Source organism: Mesoplodon mirus, assembly GCF_964341445.2.
Source record: "Mesoplodon mirus genome assembly, chromosome: 5".
Lineage (NCBI taxonomy): Eukaryota > Metazoa > Chordata > Mammalia > Artiodactyla > Ziphiidae > Mesoplodon > Mesoplodon mirus.
This window is the reverse complement of record NC_138980.1, coordinates 127,101,385-127,124,823: the sequence shown is the minus strand read 5'-3', so window position 1 is coordinate 127,124,823 and position 23,439 is coordinate 127,101,385. Positions and strand designations below refer to the sequence as shown.

Here is a 23,439-nt window from a genome sequence, read left to right as displayed (position 1 = left end):
TTTGATCATACAAAAATAATGTAAGTAATCTTCATCTTAATTCTATCTGACGATACAAACTATCATCAGTAAAACTGTGTCTTAATGATAATTTTAGTAGGGGGGTGAAGTGTGAAGGGATTGAACGTTAAGTACCTACTATTGCATCATTTTACATTCTCAGTTAATCTTCTCATCAATACCATTTCACAGATGACTAAACTATGGCTCTGAAAGTTAAGCTACTTTCCTAAAATAGACAACTGGGAGAACTAAGATTGTATGTATGACTCTGGAGCCCATGCTTTTCCTCTACTCTTATCTTCCTGCTTAGCAACAAAAATAGTGTAGAACAATATTCAGCTCAGGCACTAACATTGTGTTGAATAAAAATTGATTTCCTTTCATGAGTTTTTTCTGCTGTGTCTGTCTTCCCACAGCTGAAATCTGAATGATATATGCCCCTGTATGTGTGAGTGAGATTTCAATGAACAAAGGAAAGATTAGATAAAAACTAATGATAATCAGCCTACTGACTGCTTACCATTTATCACCTTTCTGTTTTACTGTCTAAACTGCTCTGACCCTTTTACCAATTCAGCCCTGGCCAGTGAGCATTCTGCTATGTTCCTTTTTCTGTTTACACTTGAAAATGTGAAATATTGAATCAGCCCATTACACTTTAACCATCAAAGGTAGTTTTGGACATGAATGAGAAACTCATAGGGCCCTCTCACTTCAGAACTTTAGGAGGAATCTAACTAATGAAACAGTATACTTGTAGTTACCAAAATGATCTGTAATGGTTGTCCCCATGTGCTAATTTTTAAAAAAACTATCAGCTTAGCTCCCTATCAACTATACAGGCATGTCTCACTTTAAAGTAGATACTAAAATAGTGAATCATACCTTTTTTTTTAACTTATAATTTCAGATGTGTTATATGAGAAAATATTTGGCTATTTGCATTATAGCCCTTTTTACCATCGTCTTAAATACAGTAAGTGCAGCTATAATCAATAGCTTGCCTGGTGCTGATACGTTCTTAATCATTCATTACCAGCATTTTACCAAGAGCTATTACAGTCTTGCTAAGGTACCTACAGATTTGTCTCCATCTTGCATGTATGTCCACACATGAACCATCAAGTAAATAATCAGTGTAGAGTGATGTTACTTTAAGACAAGCTGTTCTTTTAATTAATTATACTTCCATATTTTATGAACTATGAATTAAAGAAGCAGTTTGAAGTAAAAGAAACATTGGACCAGAAAGACATACATTCCAACCCAACGTGTTTTGTTTTCTTGTAGAAGTAATAGTAAAACTTACTTATTTTTTATATATTACCAGCTTTATGGAGATATAATTGACATATAACATTGTGTAAGTTTAAGATATACAACATAATGATTTGATATATGTATATATTGAGAAATGATTACTGCAATAAGGTTAGTTAACATATCCATCATTTCGTGTAGTTACAAGTTAAAAAATATTGGGGGGCGTAGGGTGAGAACTTTTAAGATTTATTTCTTAGCAACTTTCAAATATATAATACAGTATTGTTAACTATAGTCACCACGCTGCACATTACATCCCCAGAATTTATTCATCTTATAACTGGAAGTTTGTACTCTTTGATCACCTTCACCCATTCCTCCCTCCCCTGGCCACTGCCCATCTGCTCTCTGTGAGTTTGAGGGTTTTTTTGATTCCTCATATAAGTAAGTCATACAGCACTTGTCTTTCTCTATCTGACTTGACATCATGCTCTCAGGGTTCATCCATGTTGTCACAAATGACAGGATTTTCTTCTTTTTTATAGCCAAATAATATTCCTGTGTGTGTGTGTGTGTATCATATTTTCTTTATTCATTCTTCTGTCAGTGGACACATACCTTGGTTCCATGTCTTGGCTATTGTAAATAATGCTGCAGTGAACATGAGGATACAGATATCTCTTTGACATAGTGCTTTTCTCTCCTTTGAATATATACCCAGAAGTGGAATTGCTGTCTCATATAGTAATTCTGTTTTTAATTTTTTGAGGAACCTCTATCCTATTTTCCATAGTGGCTGTACCAATTTACATTCCTACCAACAGTGCACAAAGGTTCCCTTTTCTCCACATCCTCACCAGCACTTGCTATCTCTGTTCTTTTTGGTAATAGCCATTCTAACAGGTTTGAGGTGTTATATCATGGTGGTTTTGATTTGCATTTCCCTGATGATTAATGATGTTGAGCATCTTTTCAGTGTTGTTGGCCATCTGTATGTCTTTGGAAAAATGTCTGTTCAGGTCTTCTGCCCACTTTTTAATTGAGTTGTTTGGGTTTTTTTGATGTTGAGCTGTATGAGTTCTTTATATATTTTGGATATTAACCCTTTATCAGGTACATCATTTGCAAATACCATTTTCCTTTCAGTAGGCTGCCTTTTCATGCCAAAGGAGTTTAGTTTGATGAATCTCATTTGTTTATTTTTGCTTTTATTTTCCTTGCCTGATCCAAGAAAATATTGCTAAGACTGATGTCAAAGAGGGTACTGCCTCTGTTTTCCAGAAGTATGTTTTCAGGTCTTACATTCAAGTCTTTAATCCATTTTGAGTTTATTCGTGTAAATGGAGTGAGAAGGTGGTCCAGTTTCATTCTTTTGCATGTGAATATCCAGTTTTCCCAGTACCATTTATTGAACAGACTGTCTTTTCCCCACTGAGTATTCTTGGCTCCCTTGTCAAATGTTAGTTGACTGCATGCACATCGGTTTATTTCTGGGCTGTCAGTTCTTTTCCATTGGTCTGTATGTCGGTTTTTATGCTAGTACCATTTTGATTGCTTTAGCTCTGTAATATAGTTTGAAATCAAGGATGCCTCTAGCTTTGTTCTTCTTTCTCAGGATTGCTTTGGCTATTCAGGGTCTTCTGTGGTTCCATATGAACTTTAGGATTGTTTTTTCTATTTCTGTAAAAAAAATGCCATTGGAATCTTGATAGAGATTGCAGTATCTCTGGATGGCTTTGGGTATTATGGACATCTTAATACTATTAATTGTTCCACTTCATGAACATGGGATATCTTTCCATTTGTTTGTTTCTTCTTCAGTTTCTTTCATCATAGTTTTATAGTTTTCAGTGTACAGACCTTTTACCTCCTTGGTTAAATTTATTCCTAAGTATTTTATTATTCTCTTTGATGGTATTGTAAATGGAACTGTTTTGTTTTTTATTCCAGATAATTTGTTGTTAGTGCATAGAAATGCACCTGGTTTTTGTATGTTGATTTTGTATCCTGTAACTTTACTGAATTCATTTAGTTTTTTGATAGAATCTTTAGGATTTTCTATGTGTAAGATCATGCCATCAGCAAACAGAGACAATTTTACTTCTTTTCTAACTTGGATGCCTTTTACTACTTTTATCTTGCGTGGTTACTTGGTATTGTGGTTAATCGTAGTAGTGAGAAGGGGCACCCTTATCTTATTCCTGATCTTACAGGAAAAGTTTTCAACCTTTTACCATTGAGTATGATGCTTCCTGTGGGTTTGCCATATATGGCCTTTTTTATGTTGAGGTATGTTTCTTCTATACCAAGTTTGTTGAGAGTTTTTATCATGAATAGTTACTGAATTTTGTATGTTTTTTCTGCCTCTGTTGACATGATCACATGATTCATATCTTTCATTTTGTTAATGTGATGCATCACATAGATTGATTTGTGTGTATTGAATCATCCTTTCATCCCAAGGATTAATCTCACTTGATTATGGTGTATGATCTCTTGAATGTGCTGTTGAATTTGGTTTGCTAGTAATTTGTTGAGATTTTTTTCATCTTTATCCATCCGAGATACTGGCTTGTAGTTTTCTTCTAGTGTCCTAACTTGGCTTTGCTATCAGGGAAATGCTGTTACCTCGTAAAATGCATTTGGAAGTGTTCTCTCCTCTTCATTTTTTTGTAAGAGTTATAGAATTGATATTAATTCTTCTTTAAATGTTTGGTAGAATTCACCAGTGAAACCATCTGGTCCTGAACTATTCTTTGTTGGGATTCAATCTGATCAATCTTCTTACTCATTATTGGTCTGTTCAGATTTTCTATTTCTTCATGATTCAGTTTGGTACATCATATGTTTCTAGTAATTTATCTATTTCTTCTAGTTTGTCCAATTTATTGGTGTATAATAGTGATCTCTTGTGATCCTTTGTATTTCTGTGGTATCAGTTGTAATGCCTCCTCTTTCATTTATAATTTTGAGTTCTCTCTTGGTTAGACTAGCTAAAGGTTTTTGTCAATTTTGTTGATCTTTTCAAAGAACCAACTCTTGATTTTGTTGATCTTCTCTATTATTTTCTTTTTCGCTATTTCCTTTATTTCTGCTTTAATTTTTGTTATTTCCTCTCTTCTGCTAAACTTGGGATTAGTTTGTTCTTCTTTTTCCTATTTCCTTGAGGTATAAGCTAAAGTTGTTTATTTGATATCTTTATTTTTCTTGATGTATGTGGTTATGGCTGTAAACTTTCCTCTTAGAGCTGCTTTTGCTGCATCTCATAAGTTTTGGTGTGTTGTGTTTCCATTTCAGTTTGTCTCAAGATATATTTTTATTCCTTTTTTAGTTTCTTTTTTGATCCATTGGTTGTTTGGGAATGTGCTCATTTCCATGTATTTGTGAATTTTCCAGCTTTCCCCATTATTGATTTCTACTTTCATACCATTGTGATCAGAAAAGATACTTGATATAACTTCTGTCTTGAATTTGTTGAGACTTACTTAGTTGCCTAACATATGATCTAACCTAGAACGTGTTCCGTGTGCACTTGAGAAGAATGTGTGTTCTGTTGCTGTTGAGTGGAATGTTCTGTATGTATTTGTTATGTCCATTTACTCTCTAGTGTTATTCAAGTCCAGTGTCTCCTTATCGATTCTCTGTAAGAGTGGAGCAGTAAAGTCCCCAACTATTATTGTAGTGCTGTTTATTTTTCCTTTTAGTTCTGGTATTATATGCTTTATATATTTAGGTGCTCTAATGCTGGATATTTAAATGTTTACAATTGTTATATCTTTTTGATGGATTGATTCCTTTATCATAATAAGATGAACTTCTTTGTCTCTTTAGACCATTTTTAGTTTAAAGTCTATTTTGTCTGCTATAAGTATAGCTACACCTGCTTTCTTTTGGTTACAATTTGCTTGAAATATCTTTTCCATCCCTTCACTCTCAATCTATGTGTGTCCATAAAGATAAAGTGAGTCTCTTTTAGGCAGCATATTGTATCTTTTTTTTTTTACTTTCTTCCAACATTCTTTGTCTTTTGATTGGAGAATTTAATCTATTTACATTTAAGGTAATTATTGATAGGTAATGACTCACTGTTGCCATTTAGATCATTGTTTTCTGTTTTGTAGATCCTTTGACCCTTTCTTGCTGTCTTTGTGATCTGATGACTTTTTGTAGTGTTATACTTTGAATCCTTTATCATAATCTTTTGTGCATTTACTACAGATTTTTCCTTTGTGGTAACTATGAGGCTTACATAAAATATAACATCCTATTTTAAGCTGATAACAACTTCAAGAACATACAGAAACTTTATACTTCTACTTCTCTCCCTATCACATTTTAGGTTATTGATGTTACGGTATCCATATTTTTATACTGCTTATCCATTATCAAAGTATTGTAACTATGGTTATTTTTAATACTTTTTTTTTAACTTTTAAACTAGAGTTGTAAGTGAATTAAATACAACCATTACAATGTCAAAGAGTCTGTGTTTCATAATATATTTACCATTACCAGTGAGTTCTATACATTTATATGGTTTTAGGATGTTAATTAGCATTCTTTTACTTTACAACTTGAAGAATGTTCTTTTATCATTTCTTGTTAAGGCAGATCTAGTGGTGATGAAATTCCTCAGCTTTTGTTTGTTTGGGAATGTTGTTATCGCTCCTTAATTTCTTTTTTCTTTCTTTTTTAAAAAATATTTATTTATTTATTTGGTTGCGTCGGGTCTTAGTTGTGTCAGGCAGGCTCCTTACTTGTGGCTTGCGGGCTCCTTAGTTGCATCAGGCGAGCTTCTTAGTTGTGGCTTAAGGGCTCCTTAGTTGTGGCTTGCCAGTTCCTTAGTTGAGGCCCGTGGGCTCCTTAGTTGCGGCTCACTGGATCCTTAGTTGTGGCATGAGAACTCTTAGTTGCAGCATGAGAACTCTTAGTTGCGGCATGCATGTGGGATCTAGTTCCCAGACTAGGGATTGAACCCAGGCCCCCTGTATTGGGAGTGCAGAGTCTTAACCACTGTGCCACCAGGGAAGTCCCTCTCCTTCATTACTGAAGGACAGCTTTGCTGGGTATAGTATTCTTGGCTGACAAGTTTTGGTGGGATTTTTCCCCACTATTTTGAGTATGTCATTCCACTCTTTCCTGGCCTGCAAAGTTTCCATTGAGAAATCTGCTCATAATCTTATGGGGGCTCCCTTTTATGTGAAGAGTTGCTTTTCTCTTGCTGCTTTCAAAATTCTCTATTTTTGACTTAAGACAATGATAGATTCTTGATGTAGCCCTTTTTTGGGTTTAACCTATTTGAGATCTGGATATTCATTTCTCTCCCCAAGTTTGAGAAGTTTTCAGCAATCTAACCCAAGTCTTAACATTTACTAACCAACTGACTTTCGGCAAGTTGCTTAACATAACTGAAACTGTTTCCTCAACTCACAGTTTAGCTTTGAAAATTATAGATAAAGTGTGACAGTACTTTGAAAATTACTAAGCACTGTGTTTACCTGAAACCACTAGGCAATGATCAGTGAACATTCTGAAATGGAATTTACATTCTGAAATGGAATTTACAATCATGTTAATAAAAGAGGATTTTTTCTTAAATCAATGTCATGGAAATGACAACTGTGTTAGAGTATGGTTGACATATTCAATGAGAATAGTCAGTTGAATGTAGTATTGGGAAGATCTCTAGTAAAGCTCTTTAATGAAGCTACAATGCTAAAAGAATCAGGGACATAATTTACTTATTTTGTATATTTGTATTTAATGTGTGGGCTTATTATTTAGAAAGGTTTTCTTTCAATTTTACGAATGTCTTAATATTGCCATCTGAAGAAAGATGAGGTTATTACCTGCAAGATAAGTTGATTTGATATATGAATTTAAATTGTATTTGGCTGGTCAAGGACCATAATTGTTTAGTATGTTTTACTTATAATTTACTTAACGTATTTAATTTATATAACAGCTTTTGTTGTTCCCCCGTATCTTGACTTTTCCCAAGTTTCCATTTCTAAGAACCTAAGTGCAACTCCTTACCCAGCCTCTGTCACTGATAAATAATGAAGTAAATGACCATTGTACTTAATAGCTCCAACACATGCAGTCCTTACCAAATAGTACAAATTATGATGTGACTTTAAACATGTTCTTATGTTTTGGTTTTCATCAAAGACATTTTTCTAGTGGTTAGAATATTTCCATGTTAATCAGTGCAGTCTGCATTCACTTCCACTTTCTTCTATTTTCTGTCATTTCTGGTACAGCTAGGACACTGCTGCTCATTAGAGTAAGAAACTCATGAAAATTGCCAGGAGCAGATTTATTGAGTTAATACAAAGAGTCTCAACTGGCTGTATATTAGAACCACCTGGGAGTTGTTTAAACATACCCATGCTCAGGTGCCTAGGCTCCACTCCTAAATTGAATCAGTGGGGGTCATAGGCAACAGGCATAGTTTTTTAAAGCCCCTAATGAGTATAATGCCCAGTCAGGGCTGAGAACCACTGGTTTACATAGCTTAAGGTACATGGAGACTGAGACCAATTGTGATATTAAAGAGTTAAAACAGTTATATCTGTCTTAGAAATCAACAGAGAATTGGTGTTATGATGACAATTATGTGACCAAAAGTTAAATATATGGGAAGTATTACTCGTATCAGCTTTTTGTTTTGATGTACAATAAGAAGTTTGAATTCTGAAAAGCAAAGTGCCGTTATCACACCTGAACTAAAGAATGGAGACCCTTAAATAAGAGAGCTTTTGAGTTCTTGGTGATGCATGGAATAGAAAGAAAAAGATAAGCCTACCCGTGAACTCTGCCCAAGAGTTCTGTTAAGGATTAGTCACATGTTCGTGGAAGTGGCAGAATGAGAATAATATGGCAGCATGAATCAGTGCCCAGGCTCTGGAGTTGGGTGCATCTGAGCTTGAGTCCTGCCTTTGTTCTTTACTATTTCTGTGACCTTGGACACATTACTCAACTTTTCTTAAGCCTGTTACTCTTCTATAAAATGGAGGTAATAGTAGTTCCTACTCATGGAATTAAATGAGGTCATGCATTTAAATCACTTAGTATAATAACTGGCACATAGAAGTGCTCCATAATGCTAACAGGGTTGCTTTTTTTTACTAGACACAGTCCAGACTTCGGAATTACACAGATGTGGTTTTCAATGCCCAATCTGCCACGTACTGGCTGGGCAAGCTACTTAACCTCTTTGAACCTCAGTTAATATAAAGTAGAGTTAATATCTGCCTCATAGTGCTGCTGTGAATATTTAATGAACTAAATTATATAGGAAGTACCTGACTGTAGATGGGAGTGAGTTTTGAGATCTAGTTTTCCTTCTTGTAACCTGCTCAGTTTGATACTAGCCTTTTTAAAAAAATGTTTGTTTGTAAACTTTAGCACTTGAGTCTCATGACTAGTCTTCAGAGGTCTTCCTGAAAGGGCACTCTAAGAATACATTTATTTAAATTTTCCATAGTACTTATTTTTCATTTTCTTTTTTTTTCTGTAAATCTTTCAGCTCTTAGATGACAATAAATTGTAATGCCAGAGGATTGTAATTTTAACCTCTTAGCATAATTCTTCCAAGTGGTGAATGAGATCCATCACCCTAATCAATCAGTCAAGAACTATTTAAAACCTACTATGTGTCTAGCACCATGTAACATCAGAGGATCCATATGCTGTGGTCCCTGCCCTTTAATCTAGTTGAGTTCATTTCCTCAAGTAGCTTAAGCTCAATGGTTGCTTTTGCTTTTTCCTCTCTTTTTTTTTTTTTGATCCTTAATCTCTGATTACTTTATAGAATCTCTTGAAGAACCTTCTAGTTCTACTGATATCTATTATTTAGCAAGCCTGTCGACATTTTCATTCTTTGACATTAAAAAAACCTCATTTTAAAAAAGTTACTAATAATCATCTGCCTTTAGACTTTCCCTTCTTTCCCTTCATACCTGAATTTTGGTTCAATTTCTTATAAAAGTTTTATTAAATAACTTTAAAAAAAATAGCATGCTCTTTTTAGCCCTCTAGACATCTCTGATTGTTTTTTCTTTCTTGTTCATCATAACATCTTTTTGTAAAAAACCAGTGGAAGAGACATTTTATTTTGGAAGATCTGATTCACATTCAGCAAATGATTCAGCAGATGACTTCAGCTGTATTTTGATTTATCTGCTTGTCAAATGAAGATAATACTTGCCACCTACTTACAAGAAAGGGATGTTGTAAAGATAAGATTTAGAATGTTTTGAACTCATCTACTCAATGCTATTGAAATATCTCATTTTTATTATATTTTCACACTGTATACATACTGCTTTTTTAGATCTATTATAATTGTTATAATAGTGAAATACGATTTTTACTTTTCTACCTCACTACAAAGGTATCAAATACATCTTATTTCTTTAGTATACAAATGGTTTTCTTTATGATTGGTTTCCCAGTTTACAGAAATTGATGTTTCTGTTTAAAAGGCAGTTTATCAGGGACTTAGAGACTGGACCCTGGAACCAGGTTAGTTGGGTTTGAGTCATGGGTTTGAGTCAAACTCCCTAACATAGTCTGTGAGGTCTTCCTAGCCCTGCCTTTCTCTCACTTTCACTTTTTAGTAAGTCCTATTAGATCTCAGGTAAAAAGTCACTTCCTCAAGGAAGTCCTTTCCTGACCTCTTAACTGGGTTAGCATAATGTCCCCACAGCCCCTGGTACTATCCCCTACCACAGTCATTCTCCACTGAGGCAGTGCCACTCTCTGAGCAGGGAGGGGAATGTCCTAGTAATTGGGAGGTGCTCTTGCCACTTAGTAGGTAGAGCTGAGGGGTACTAGATGTTCATCATTAGGAATTGTCTGGAGCCCTGAATGACCTTTGAATGTCCCATTAGGGAGTTACATAGGTGAAAAAAAATCTGTTCATAGCTGTCAGAGCCTAGAGCCTAACTTAGTTTCACATATACACATGGAATTTTTTGCAGGATTTTAATTAAATGTTGAGTTTTCCAGGAATAAAACTACTGTATTTTTTTTTTTTTTTTTTTTTTTTTTTTTTTTTTTGCGGCATGTGGGCCTCTCACTGTTGTGGCCTCTCCCGTTGCGGAGCACAGCCTCCAGACGCGCAGGCTCAACGGCCATGGCTCACGGGCCCAGCTGCTCTGCGGCATGTGGGATCTTCCCAGACTGGGGCACAAACCCGTGTCCCCTGCATCGGCAGGCGGACTCTCAACCACTGTGCCACCAGGGAAGCCCAAACTACTGTATTATTGAAGGAAGATTGTACCTTGTTTTGCTTGGAACTCTACCAAGGATTGTTCACCATTTTGGGAAATCATGTCACTGATGGTAACATTTATCACATTCATGGTGATTCACCATATAGGTGGAAACATTTGACTGCTCAGTAAATATTTGTTCGAATTTAATTGAAATTAGGAGAGAAGAAAGACTCTGAAGCATATGGGAGAAAAGCACATCTTTCTTCCTGGCAGAATTTTTTTTTTTTTTCCTATTGCACTTCAATCACATACTTCATTCATAGGTAGTGCATCTGTCTCTGTCACTAAATGAGAACTTAGGGCAAGAACAGTATTTTACTTACCTTTGAATCTCTAATGCTCACTGAGTACATGATAGTTGCTCAGCTTAATATTTATTCAGTTGAATTAATGGACAATAATAGTATTTGAGTAATGAACAACAATAGTATTTATTCAGCAAATACTTACTGAATCACTCTGCTAGAGTTGATTCAAAGGGGCAAAAAGATACTGTCACTGCTCTCAAGGAACACATGATGTGTTGCTAAGACAGACCTGGAAATAATTATAATATGACAGTTTGTGAAATGGAAATAGCCATAAACTATAGATTTGTAATGAAAAAAATACTTAAGTCTTGTGGGGAGGTCCTACAATAATGTTACAGAAGAGAAATAGTAGTATCCAATACCAATCATAGTGCCAAGGACGACTCTCAGTAAACACTTGGAAACTGAGTAGAAGAGCATATCTCTGAAGAGTGAGATGGAGTTTGCCAAATGGTCAAATTTAAAGAGTTCACTCCAGACAGGAAGTCCCTATTCAAAGGCTCAGAGGTATGAGAGGCACAGCTGGTATTGCTGGAGCATAAAAGTTAGAGGTTGAGTTGTAAGAGATAAAGCTGTCCCTGGAGGTGATGGACCAGATCATGAAGAGCCTCTTCCATGAAAAGGAAGTTAGATTTCATCTTGCAGGCAGCAGAGAATCATTGATTGATGTAACAAACAAAGCCACTAAATTTCAAACCATACTGTATGCCAGGCAAGTATCTATAATCCTATTACAGAGTCAGTATGTTCTCATTTTATAGTTGGGAAACTGAGGCTCAGAGAGATTAATTAACTTGCCCAGATTTTCACTGCTACTAAGTGAAAGAACTAGGATTTAAATTTAGGTTGGTTGAGTTCAGACCTTCTGTCTGCCTTATCTTTACTTCAACCAGTCTGGCTTCTTTACCTCTCATAAACTCTAGTAAATTCAAATTTTTAATGTAAATTCAAGTTCTTAACAGTTTAGGACTAGAGTAAGTTTTAGTCTTCTGAAGGCCAAGATGTTATCTTACAGTAACTTACCTCTTGCAAGCTTTTTATTCTGGTGCCAGCTTCTGAATAGATAGTTCAAATAACTGTCTTGGCTTATTGAAATGCCTTTTGTGGCGGAGCAGGGACTTACCATTGAATGTCATGGGCCAATCAGCATGATTTGTGTACTCTAAAAGAGAAAAATTTGAAGTGCTATTTCCCTTTTCTGAAACATTTCTAAGTCTTCAATGTGCAAAAAGAATAGTAACTATTTTAAGAAAATTTAATATTAATCTTAATATTCTATTTAATTAATATAGATGTAGTTTACTGTTTAAGTAAATGATTTCTACCTCATAATTCTGGTGTGCTTGGTTAGCTTGAAGTACTTCAGACATGTAAATAACCCTGCGATATCTCTGGCTACCCTAGGATAAGATTCTTCCTAATTTTAATGGCTATTAAAATGTGGTAAGTTCTGGAGATAGAGGTGGCAATGGTTGTACAGCAATGAAAATGTACTTAATGCCACTGAACTGTACACTTTAAATGGTTAAAATGCTAAATTTTATATTATGTATATTTTACCACAATTAAAAAATGTGGTATAGAAGTTCAAAGTGGCCTGAGATCTCTTATCAAGCAATTAACAATGAAATATTTTTGAGAGCCTTTTGTTCCAGATAACTTGAGTAAGGTGTGAGGGAACAGTTTATCTCAATTCTTCCTATCTCATCATCATAGGCTGAACACATTAAATGTTCTTAATACTAAGCTATTCAAAAAGAAAAAGAATTCTGTTTATTTGATGCAGGGATAAAGAAGGAAGCATGGTGATGATATGGGGCAGCCATCCTCAGGATAGGTATGATGAAGGTATCTTTTGGACTTGGCTGCTCTTGGCCCCTGGCATTAGTTTCTTTTTCAGAAAGGCAGCTAAGGAGTTAAGTAGGTATCCAGTTGTCACCTCAACAGGTGGAATATGCATGGTAGCAGCTCAACTCATAACTAAGGCTCAGACTTTAAGGTTCCTCACCCCCTCTTCACCCACTCCCTCCCCCGTCCAGGAACAGGAGAAATTTAAAATGTTCACTCATTAGATTAACCAAAATTAAAAGAACGCGCTGGTGGATATATGGGAAACATATTATTGGTGAGTGTGGATTGCAAGTGTTTTTGGAAAGTAACCTGGTAATAACTATTAGAAATTTTTAAATACACATACTTTTGACCTAATAATCGCACTGGGTTGCCATTACTGGGTAGGGGGACATTAGTACAAGGATGTTTTTTGCCTTGTTTGTAGTCACAAAAAGGTAGAGGCAACCTGGAAGCCAATCAGGAAATAGTTGAACAAGTTATGTTCTATCCATTCTAAAGACCAATGTGCATCTATTAAAAAGTGAAAAGTTAAATCTATATGTAGTGGCCTGGAATGATGGCCATGCGATATTATGTGTTTTAAAGTTTTTAGTTAATAGAGTGTAGTATGTGGCATGATCCTAAAAAACAAACCAGAACTATGTGTATGTTTGAGAATAGAGAAAGGTGTAGAAGGATTCATATCAAACTGTTAAAACTGATTCTGTCAGGGAGGTAAGCTTAGTGATGGAATTGAATTAACTATTTTATACAACCACGTTGTTTGATTTGTTGTAATATTGTTTTTGTAAAGTTTTTTTGAAGTTTCTGAAGTAAAATAGTCAAGAGGGAAAGGGGAGAGGTCTATAGTGATAGAAATTATAATAGGGATTATGGCATGGGTTGATGACCGAGAATGGGTACAAGAGAAACCTTGGTACTGGTAATAATCTTTATCTTGATGTGGATGTTGGTCACACAGGTATTCACAGGTATTCACTTTATAAAAATCCATCTAGTTGTATGCTTATGATTTGTACAGGTTATTGTATATATTATATCAATTAAAAGTTTATTAAAATTATGGCATGTCAATACAATGGAATACTTCTTTTAAAAATACTTTTAATATTTAATGATATATGGAGTTGGCCAAGAAACAAGACAATCCCATTATTATAAAATATATAAACACACAGAATGAAGACTGGAATAAAAACACTACAATATTATTAATAGATATTATGTCCAGATATCATTTTTGTTTTGGGGGGTTTTGTTTGGGGGTTGGGTCATTTAGGAAGTTGGTAGAATTTGGTGAGCAAAGCCAGATTACAGGATATTAAGCAGAAAATAAAGGTGAAGAAGGAGAGAGGAAAAGGTTTTTTAAAAATAGAAAAACGGGCTTCCCTGGTGGCGGAGTGGTTGAGAGTCCGCCTGCCAATGCAGGGGACACGGGTTCGTGCCCCAGTCCGGGAAGATCCCACATGCCGCGGAGCGGCTGGGCCCCTGAGCCATGGCCGCTGAGCCCGCGCGTCCGGAGCCTGTGCTCCGCAACGGGAGAGGCCACAACAGTGAGAGGCCCGCGTACCGCAAAAAAAAAGAACCTTAGGGGCTTCCCTGGTGGCGCAGTGGTTGGGAGTCCGCCTGCCGATGCAGGGGACGCGGGTTCGTGACCCGGTCTGGGAGGATCCCACATGCCACGGAGCGGCTGGGCCTGTGAGCCATGGCCGCTGGGCCTGCGCGTCTGGAGCCTGTGCTCCGCGACGGGAGGGGCCACGGCGGTGAGAGGCCCACGTACCGCAAAAAAAAAAAAAAAAAAAAAAAAAGAAGAAGAAAAACACTGCTAACTAGAGAGGTACTGTAAGGTCAGGTAATTTTTTGTAACCCCTGCTAGGAAGGGACTCCTGCTAGAAAGGGACTAAATTCAGCTGTCAAACCATCAAGTAGTAGTAGATCCATATGAAAAAATCCTCTCCTTCAGCAAATTCAGTTTGATTTTTACAATAATTCATGCCTGATACTTAAGTTTTGTTTTTGTTTAAGCATTTAGTTTTAAAGAAACTGTCATTGATACGATAATTTCCATTGATTGTAGCAGATGCAACTCATGGTAGTTTAAGAAACCTATATTGTCCTCCCAATCTTAACTAATTAACTGTTGTAATTTCCTCTGATCCTTTTGCTCCATAGTTGCCACATGGGGGCAAATAATACTTCCTCCGGTCTGAGTGATAATAAAATGAGAAAATATATGTGAAAACACGTTAATAGAATTAAACACTATCCAGTTGTAAAATTGCGTTATTTTTGTTGTGTTTCTTCAGCCCAAAGTCATAAGTTGTGAAATGCGGTTATTTCAGGTGGAGTTTATTTCACGTAAAGAGTTCAAAAGTTGAAGTTTATGAAAGGATGCATTTTTCGGTCAAATTATGCAAATATAAATGCAACATGTAGTGTTTATCGAAGTGTGGGTTGTGATTGCAATGCATCTTTAATATTTTAGACTAAATATTAGTATTTAGTGTTTTATATATCAAACTGAAATGTAAACATTTTTATTTCTTCTCCTTAAGTATTGTTGAGCTGTCGGGGGAATTATCAGGCTTTTTTCCTTATTACAGTCATTCTTAATTACTAACCATGTTAACTTACAATGACTGAAACCCAAAATCAGATCTCTTCAGGTGTTTCGCAGGGATTTTGATAAGGACTTGATTTTTGATTAGCCCTTAAATCAGTAATAATCTGGATGGAACTAGAGTTGGGTTGGAGAAAACTGCGTGGCACTAGGACCCAGGGGGCTCCCGTGAGCGGATCTAGGGGCCAGATTGCAAATTCGCGGTGACTCAGTCTGGTCGGCTCCTTGCGCTCGGCGGCCGCGGCGGCAACAGCAGCAGACATTGGCGGCCGAGCTGCTAGGATCAGTTTCCCCGGGTTTCACCGTCCGAGACTTCTTTCGGGGCGCCCCAGGCAGGTCCGAGGCGTCCGGGGAGCGCAGGGGTCGCTCTGGCGGGGAGGAGGGGGGAGCTCGGCGCGGGAAGCCCTCGGGCCTGTGTACGGGGAGTAACATTTGCTCCGTCTCTTCCTGTGTCTGGCTTTATTTGCAGCAAACCAAGATGGAGTATGAGTGGAAACCTGACGAGCAAGGGCTTCAGCAAATCCTGCAGCTGCTGAAGGAGTCCCAGTCCCCCGATACCACCATCCAGAGAACCGTGCAACAAGTATCCTTTCCGAGGCCTCGCCGCCGCCCGCGCAGCTTGCCCCGCGCGGGGCCCGCTCTCGGCGGCCGGGTGGCTCCCGCCGCCCCTCCCCCTCCTCCCGCTCCCCGGATCCCTCCGCCCTCCGTCCGCCCGCCCGTGAGGAGAGGCCCGCCCGCCGCCGCCCCTGCCCGCCGCCTCGCGCACGCGGCCCTCGTGCCTCCGGTTCGGAGCGCCGCAGCGCCCGCCGGCTTCCGGCCCGCGGGAGGCTGGGGGTTCCTGGCCGCCACCCGCGATCGCGACATGTGAGTCAGCCGCCCATGTCGCCCTTCACGTCTCCGCCCGCCGCTGACCGGCTGAGAGGGTGGGGAGCGGAGCAGCCGGGTGCCGGCGCGGACCCCCGACCGACGCCTCGGCCCACACAATGCGCGGAGGGGGCGGCTGGCAGAGCGCAGTAAATGCGGCGGAGATCGGCGGCCTGAGTGGGGTGGAGCTGGCGCGGGGTTTGAACTGCCTAGGTGTTGGGCCGGGGGTTTCTGCCAGGCCCTTGCCCGGAAGGGCTGGAAACCAAGAAGTGAGGGGTCTCAGGCCTCACCCCGGGGCTGTTCGTGCCAACACCTGTTGCGAGCTCCCTGCCTCCCAAGTGAGATTTTCCTTTTAAATCTTTGGCTCAAGACGGTCTGCTCAATTACCAAGTCTTTACCGAGTTTGCTGGTCCTATTACTACGGATTTAGAGGCAGAAAGGCTTAAGAGAAGAAGCAAAACCCCTACTGTGTGCTTTCTGCAGTGCCCTAAACTGTGATCAAATGGAGAGCTCTTGCTGCATCCAATAAGGGAAACAAATTCACCCGATCAGAAATAACCGTTTTATCTCTTATTTTAAGCCGAAGTTAATTCTTTAGGAAACTTAAGTCTGCTGTTTGCCAAAAAAAAAAAAAAAAAACTTAATTTTTATTGTTAATAAACGGGAAATTGCTTAGTATGGAATTTGGTAAGTAAGTTTTTTTGGCGTAGTTTGGACGTATTTAAATTTAAAACACTAAACGTTAAGTTAAATACAGTTACTTGAGAAGTTCTGGTAAATAAGTTTCTCAAAGAAGTACTGCATTGCTGTAACTTAAAACTTTTCAGTAGGTAAGTATCTAGCCTTTTGGTTAATTAATACTGCTTATTCTAAAATGGAGGTGTTAATGATTTAGGTCTACTTGGTTTGGTTTTTTTTTTTTTTAAACCATTTCGCTTGTATACTGCTAGTACTGAGGGAAGAATAGTCGTTTTGGGGTGTATTGGAGCTTGTATTTGAAACGTTGTGGCTCAGTCTTAATTTGTGTTGTCATAGCTGTAGAAATGATAAAAGTTGATATTTGATGAATTGTAGGTGTTATGTGACAGTTAATTTCTTATTAGCCAATCCCAAAACTGCATTGTAATTTCTTGTACAGCACTGTATGTCATAATTTTTTGTTTTAGTACATATTTATTAAGTACCTTTTATATGCTCAGTACTATGCGTGCGCTAGGAATCAAATTTACGGTTTATTCTGTGTGCCTGGAGCATAGTATGGCATGAGGAACAAATTAAATTTCAGTAGATAAAAGTTAATAGTATTTTTAAAATACTCACTACTTTATATTTTCAGAGTGCCTAATAATGACCTTGTTCTTTTATGTTTCTTTGGGAAGGAATGTAATTATTGTTTCTGTATAGGCTTGAGCACTTTCAGAAAGACTGTTATACTATTATGGATAGATAGCTCAAGTCCTAAGAAATTGAACCTTATCAGGAAATATTTATAAAAGATTATTAGCATATCAGCATGCTGTTAATCTTGGCTGTTCACTATAGAAAGAAATCACTAGGGTTTTTTTGGTCAAAGAAAGTACACCTTGGAATTTTTCTAGAGAAATGTATTTTGATAGTTAATTTATGTCCCGAGCACTGAACACTGAGAGTATTCTAGTGTATAATAAGTAGCTAATATGGTGTGCCTAGAGTGTGTATCGTGGATTTAATTTAAAGATTTAGGTCTATTGAGAAAATTCTGTCTAATAAAACACAATTAGTGGTGTTATTAAAAAGCATGTTAGGGATTAGAGGGCTTGAAGAACGACATAGTAGAGCATTATGTCATTGTTGCCTGCCAACAGAATGAAATACCTGCACGTAGGTGTCACTGGAAATGTTAGGTCTTGTTGGGGGATGGGGGCAGAACTGTAGAACTGTTGCAGTGTGGTAATTTTATAATACTGACTGTTACAAGGTTTGATATGTAGACTTCCACATAAATAACATTTTATCTTAACTTTTTGAATTCTAAAGAACAAATGAGTCTAATAAAAGCACTTTAAGTTAAAAGGCGATTTATAAAGTTAATTTCCCTAAGTGATCTTTAAGAGACTTGTTTTTGTTTCTTTGAGATGCTTTTCATTTTGTCATTATTTTATACTTAAATACCTTTCTGATTAGGGTTTTTTTTTAAGTTCAAATAAATCACAGAAATTGTTTTGAAAATTTTTTTCATATGATATGCGCCTGTGCTGAAGGTGGAGCTTGGCTTATGTTGTCTTGAATATAATTGATGTAAAATATTAATATTTCAGCCATAAAGCGCCTAAGAGGTTTAACAACCATTGGTGTGTTCTTGGAATAGCATATTAATGGTTTTAATAAGATAACTTTATTCTTGCTGGGAAAAATGCAAGGCTAAAAATCTCAAAAGAGATTCTTGATTTTAGGTTAAAACTGCCTAATTCCTTCCTTAGATTACACTGAGAAGTTTCCTTAACTACTGTTTGTTCTAGAAACTGGAACAGCTCAATCAATATCCAGACTTTAACAACTACCTGATTTTTGTTCTTACAAAATTAAAATCTGAAGGTAAGTAGGGTTTGTGTTGGTAACTACTTAAAAGTTTCTTACACTTCAAATTTTGTCTTTGAGATGTGTTAAAATATACGAAGAGTTACTTATTTCAAAGGATTTCACTTTGTAGTAACCACTTGCTTTAAACATGTGGAATGAAAGAGTTACTATCACTCTAAGCATTTGGATGCTTAATGAGCATTCAGTTGTTAATTGGGTGTTTTTGTAATAAATTCACTCATTCTTTGCAAATGAAAAGAATGTTGCAAAGTCTACTTTGGTGTTTTGCTTCAGTCCTTTTACATGAATGTCATAGAGATTGATTTCTTCTAATACACAGATTGAATGCAGGATTTGCTAAATAACTGACTATATGTGTGATCATATTTGTATGATTAAAAGTTCATATAACCAAAATGAAAAGTCATGTATAATCCCATCACTCAGAGACAATTGTTAATCTCTTAATTCTATACTCCTTTATATGGCTATGTACTGTTTTAAATTTTAACCAGAAAAAGGATCATTCTATTTATAGACTCCTGTAACTTTTTTAAACCTTCTAACAGTATACATGAAACTTTTTCATTAACTATTCTGCAACAGGTTTTTTTTGTTTTTTTGTTTTGCGGTATGCGGGCCTCTCTCACTGTTGTGGCCTCTCCCGTTGCGGAGCACAGGCTCTGGACGCACAGGCTCAGTGACCATGGCTCACGGGCCCAGCCGCTCTGCGGCACGTAGGATCTTCCCGGACCGGGGCACAAACCCATGTCCCCTGCATCGGCAGGTGGGCTCTCAACCACTGCGCCACCAGGGAAGCTCTCTACAACAGTTTTAAATTACCCCTATAACAGCCTGATTTTTAAATGAAACGGTCATTTGATTGTTTCTAATACAAATAATGTGTCCATCTCTACTTTATTCATTTTACAAATATTTATTGAGCACCTCTTCTTTGCCAGGCAGTTTGCTCGCTCAGGGGCAATAAAGTGAACAAAATAAATGAGAATCTGCCCTCGTGGCGCTTACATTGTAGTGACAGGTGTTCTTTGTAGAGTTAATTTGAGTATTCCCTTCCTGGAACATTGTCAGGTGCCCAGATCGCACTCAGGTATTTTTTGAGCAACTGACTGGCCTCTAAATGAAAGCACTATACCCTTTCAGAAGCCATAGCGCAATTAGTAAAAACTACTACACTTGGAGTTGAGAAATAAGTCTTAGACTCTGACACTCATTTCACCTCTCTTGCTTTTTTCAGCTATAAAATGCCTGTGTTAGCCTACCAGACCGTCCATAAGGTTTCAACTCCAAGCACTAGCGAGTAGGTTAACGGCCTTAAAATCTCACTAATCTTGTATTTATTCAGATTTTAATAATTCATGCACAATATAATGATTTATTTTGAATTATTTTCAAATTTTCTAGTTAATTTTAGGGATTTTAATTTGTGATTGAAGCATGCAAGAGAAACTTTTTTTTTTTTTCTTTGTGGTACGTGGGCCTCTCACTGTTGTGGCCCCTCCCATTGCGGAGTACAGGCTCCGGACGCGCAGGCCCAGCGGCCATGGCTCACGGGCCTAGCCACTCCGCGGCATGTGGGATCTTCCCAGACCGGGGCACGAACCCGTGTCCCCTGCATCGGCAGGCAGACTCTCAACCACTGCGCCACCAGGGAAGCCCAAGAGAAACTTTTTAAATTTCTAAATTTAAATTTTAAGAAACTAGAAAGTCCTTCAACATATCTTTACATTCAGCAATTAATATTCCTAGTTTGATAAATATACCTTAATGTGATGTGTTATTTCTTAACATAGAAATTTTATTTTTCCCACATCGTAGTTGTAATCAGATAATTCTATAAGGACTTAAAGATTTAATAAGTGAATAAATTTAATAAATGAATTTTTCTAAACTATATTGTTTAACTTGAAAATTTTAAGTTTGTTTTCACCAAGTCATCTATTCTGTCATGTCCTCATCCTGAATTCCAAATATTAAGATAGGTATAATATTATACTCTTTCTTAAAACTTTCTTGGGCTATGAGGATATATCAGAAGTATTTTTAAAAGCAGACAAACTTACAATTCAAATAGCAGCAAGAGAGGTTGGGTGTGTAACTGCCTCCCAAAAGACCTATTAATTACAAACCCACAAAATGTTGGAAAGGATTTTATGTAATACTTGGTATTTCTTCCTGTGTTTATTCATTTGGGACACAAGTTTTCTATATCTAGTTTTCTATTTAAAAAAATTAGCATTGTGGCCATTCATATTAGAGAAGGAACATAAGTAAATTCTTGAAATGAAAATGCTTATTTATTTAGGAACCTTTTTGCCATTCCTCATGTGAATTTGTTTACACTGAATCATGGAGTAAAATTTTAGATGTGGAGAGACCTCAGTGATCAGGTCATCTACTTCCCTCACTTTACAGATGAGAATTGAGACCTAGTAGTCTTTTTAAAAAGGTTAATTTTTGGCTCTTCTAAATGAATTTGGGACTGGGGATATTTTTAATTAAAATAAGTATTTTGATATAAAATATTTTATGTTTTTAATTTTAAATCATTTCACCTCGTAATTTTTTTTTTTTTTTTTGCGGTACACGGGCCTCTCACTTGTGGCCTCTCCCGTTGCGGAGCGCAGGCCCAGCGACCATGGCTCACAGGCCTAGCCACTCCGCAGCATGTGGGATCTTCCCAGACCGGGGCTCGAACCCGTGTCCCCTGCATCAGCAGGCGGACTCTCAGCCACTGCACCACCAGGGAAGTCCGCACCTCGTGATTTTTTTAAAACTTCATCTTGTAATCTTAATTGTAAAAATGATATAGTGTATTTCTTATAAACAAATACACATGCCATTTAAAATTACGACTGAATTATTAATGGCTGACAAGAAAAAAGCTTATTGCTCGAAGTTAAATTTATAAAGTTAATTAAATCTTTTCATTTATTTTATGGAAGTTTTAAACTTTCAAGAGAATTTAGAAGTGTTTTTGTTTCATTATAAGTTACTGATTGAATGATGGTAATTGAAACCAGGAAGAAATTTTTAGAAGGTGACATAAAAAGCTCGTAGGCTATATTGCTGTGATGGCTTGAATGGGGTTTATATGCAAAGAAACACTATCTTTTTGCCTCCCCCTGTCCTGTACCCCTGAAGATTTCAATGCCAATCAGACTTTGAGAGCATACTACTAACTAGAACAAGCTTGGGTAGTTTTATTTTTTAATAAAATATGTAAAACAGTAGTGCTGAAACAGCATATTGTGTTCAATACACCACCTGTTCATGTCTTCCAGCCCTTTGAGGAGGGTGATCCTGTACCGTGCATCAAGTGTAGGCTCTGGAGCCAGACTCCTAAGGTTGATGTTTTGGCTTCCCCACTTCGTAGCCTTGTGTGACTTTTGGCAAAGGCCTCAGTTTCCTTGTTTGTGCAGTGGAGATAATTCCTGTCTCATGAGGTTGTGAGGATTAAATGCGAACTACTTGGAAAGCACTTAGCAGTGTTTAGTACCTAATAAACATTCAGAAAATGTTAACTGTTGCTAATATTGCTGATGAGGCCAATTGTTAAAGCATTGGTTATATTCTAATATTAAATTGGTCTTGGAAAATTTCTTAGTACTATCTACGGATTAAACTTCTTTTACATAGATTGTATTTTTTAAAAACTTCCGGAAATTTAAATATTGTTTTACTCCCCACCCCACCCCACCCCTTTTTTTTTTAGCTCAGAGGCAAGTGAAAAACATGATATAAATGAACGGCAGTTATTTGTATGTGAAGGTGATCCCATATGTTCTTTGTCCACTTAATTTTTTAATAGGATATCTTTAGTGACTAATACTTTCAGATCTGTAATTTGATGTTTATATCAGGTTCCAATAAAGCTTGAGTACATTGGCCATATATAAACTAAATTAACTCTTAAATTAAATCAGTGGTTCTCAACCAGGTGCAGTTTTGTGTGTGTGTGTGTGTGTGTGCGCGTGCACACGCACGCGCGCGTGTCCCCACTGCCCAATGAGACATTTGACATTATCTGGAAACATTTTTGCTTGTCACAACTTGCTTGTCACAATACTGGCACCTATGGCCGGTGATACTGCTAAACATCTTACAGTGCACAGGACAGCACTCCTCAACAAAGAATTACCTTGCCCAAAATGTCAATAGTGCCAAGGTTGAGAAACCCTGAACTATAAATCATGGAGCTAATCCTTGGATAATCATTTATGGTATTTTTTTTTCCTGGTTATAGCAAATTAATGAAATGTTACAATCAGTTTCTGAATACATTTTTAAAGTTACCGTTCTTGGTATATTTTGAAATGAAAGCTACTTTAAAACTCAGTGCTGTTATTTTGTTACAGATGAACCCACAAGATCATTGAGTGGTCTAATTTTGAAGAATAACGTGAAAGCACACTTTCAGAACTTCCCAAATGGTGTAACAGACTTTATTAAGAGTGAATGTTTAAACAATATCGGTGACTCCTCTCCTTTGATTAGAGCTACTGTAGGTAAGTAATCTGTTACAATTTTGCTTGTCCTGTTTGTAACTGGGTTGGTTTCTGATATGACAGACCATTTCCATAGGAATTTTTATCGTCCATTTCATGTTGAATTGTGATGGGGAAAATTCTTCAATACTGCTTTTGAAATAATGTTACTA

At 37.1% G+C, this 23,439-nt stretch overlaps 1 protein-coding gene across 4 annotated transcripts in view; it reads left to right on the top strand.

The window, feature by feature from the left end:
- Positions 1 to 23,439, top strand: part of TNPO1 (transportin 1) — a 92,949-nt gene that overhangs the window by 18,971 nt on the left and 50,539 nt on the right. Inside the window, exons 1-4 of one of the 4 annotated variants that reach the window (XM_082620476.1) lie at positions 15,556 to 15,671; positions 15,805 to 15,918; positions 18,698 to 18,773; positions 23,138 to 23,287. In XM_082620476.1, the coding sequence (XP_082476602.1) occupies positions 15,814 to 15,918; positions 18,698 to 18,773; positions 23,138 to 23,287 (331 nt within the window). In that variant the 5' untranslated portion in view covers positions 15,556 to 15,671; positions 15,805 to 15,813. Of the gene's footprint in view, positions 1 to 15,555; positions 15,672 to 15,804; positions 15,919 to 16,142; positions 16,538 to 18,697; positions 18,774 to 23,137; positions 23,288 to 23,439 lie in introns of those variants that run through there. The other 3 variants (XM_082620475.1, XM_082620474.1, XM_082620473.1) reach the window with 3 other exon arrangements.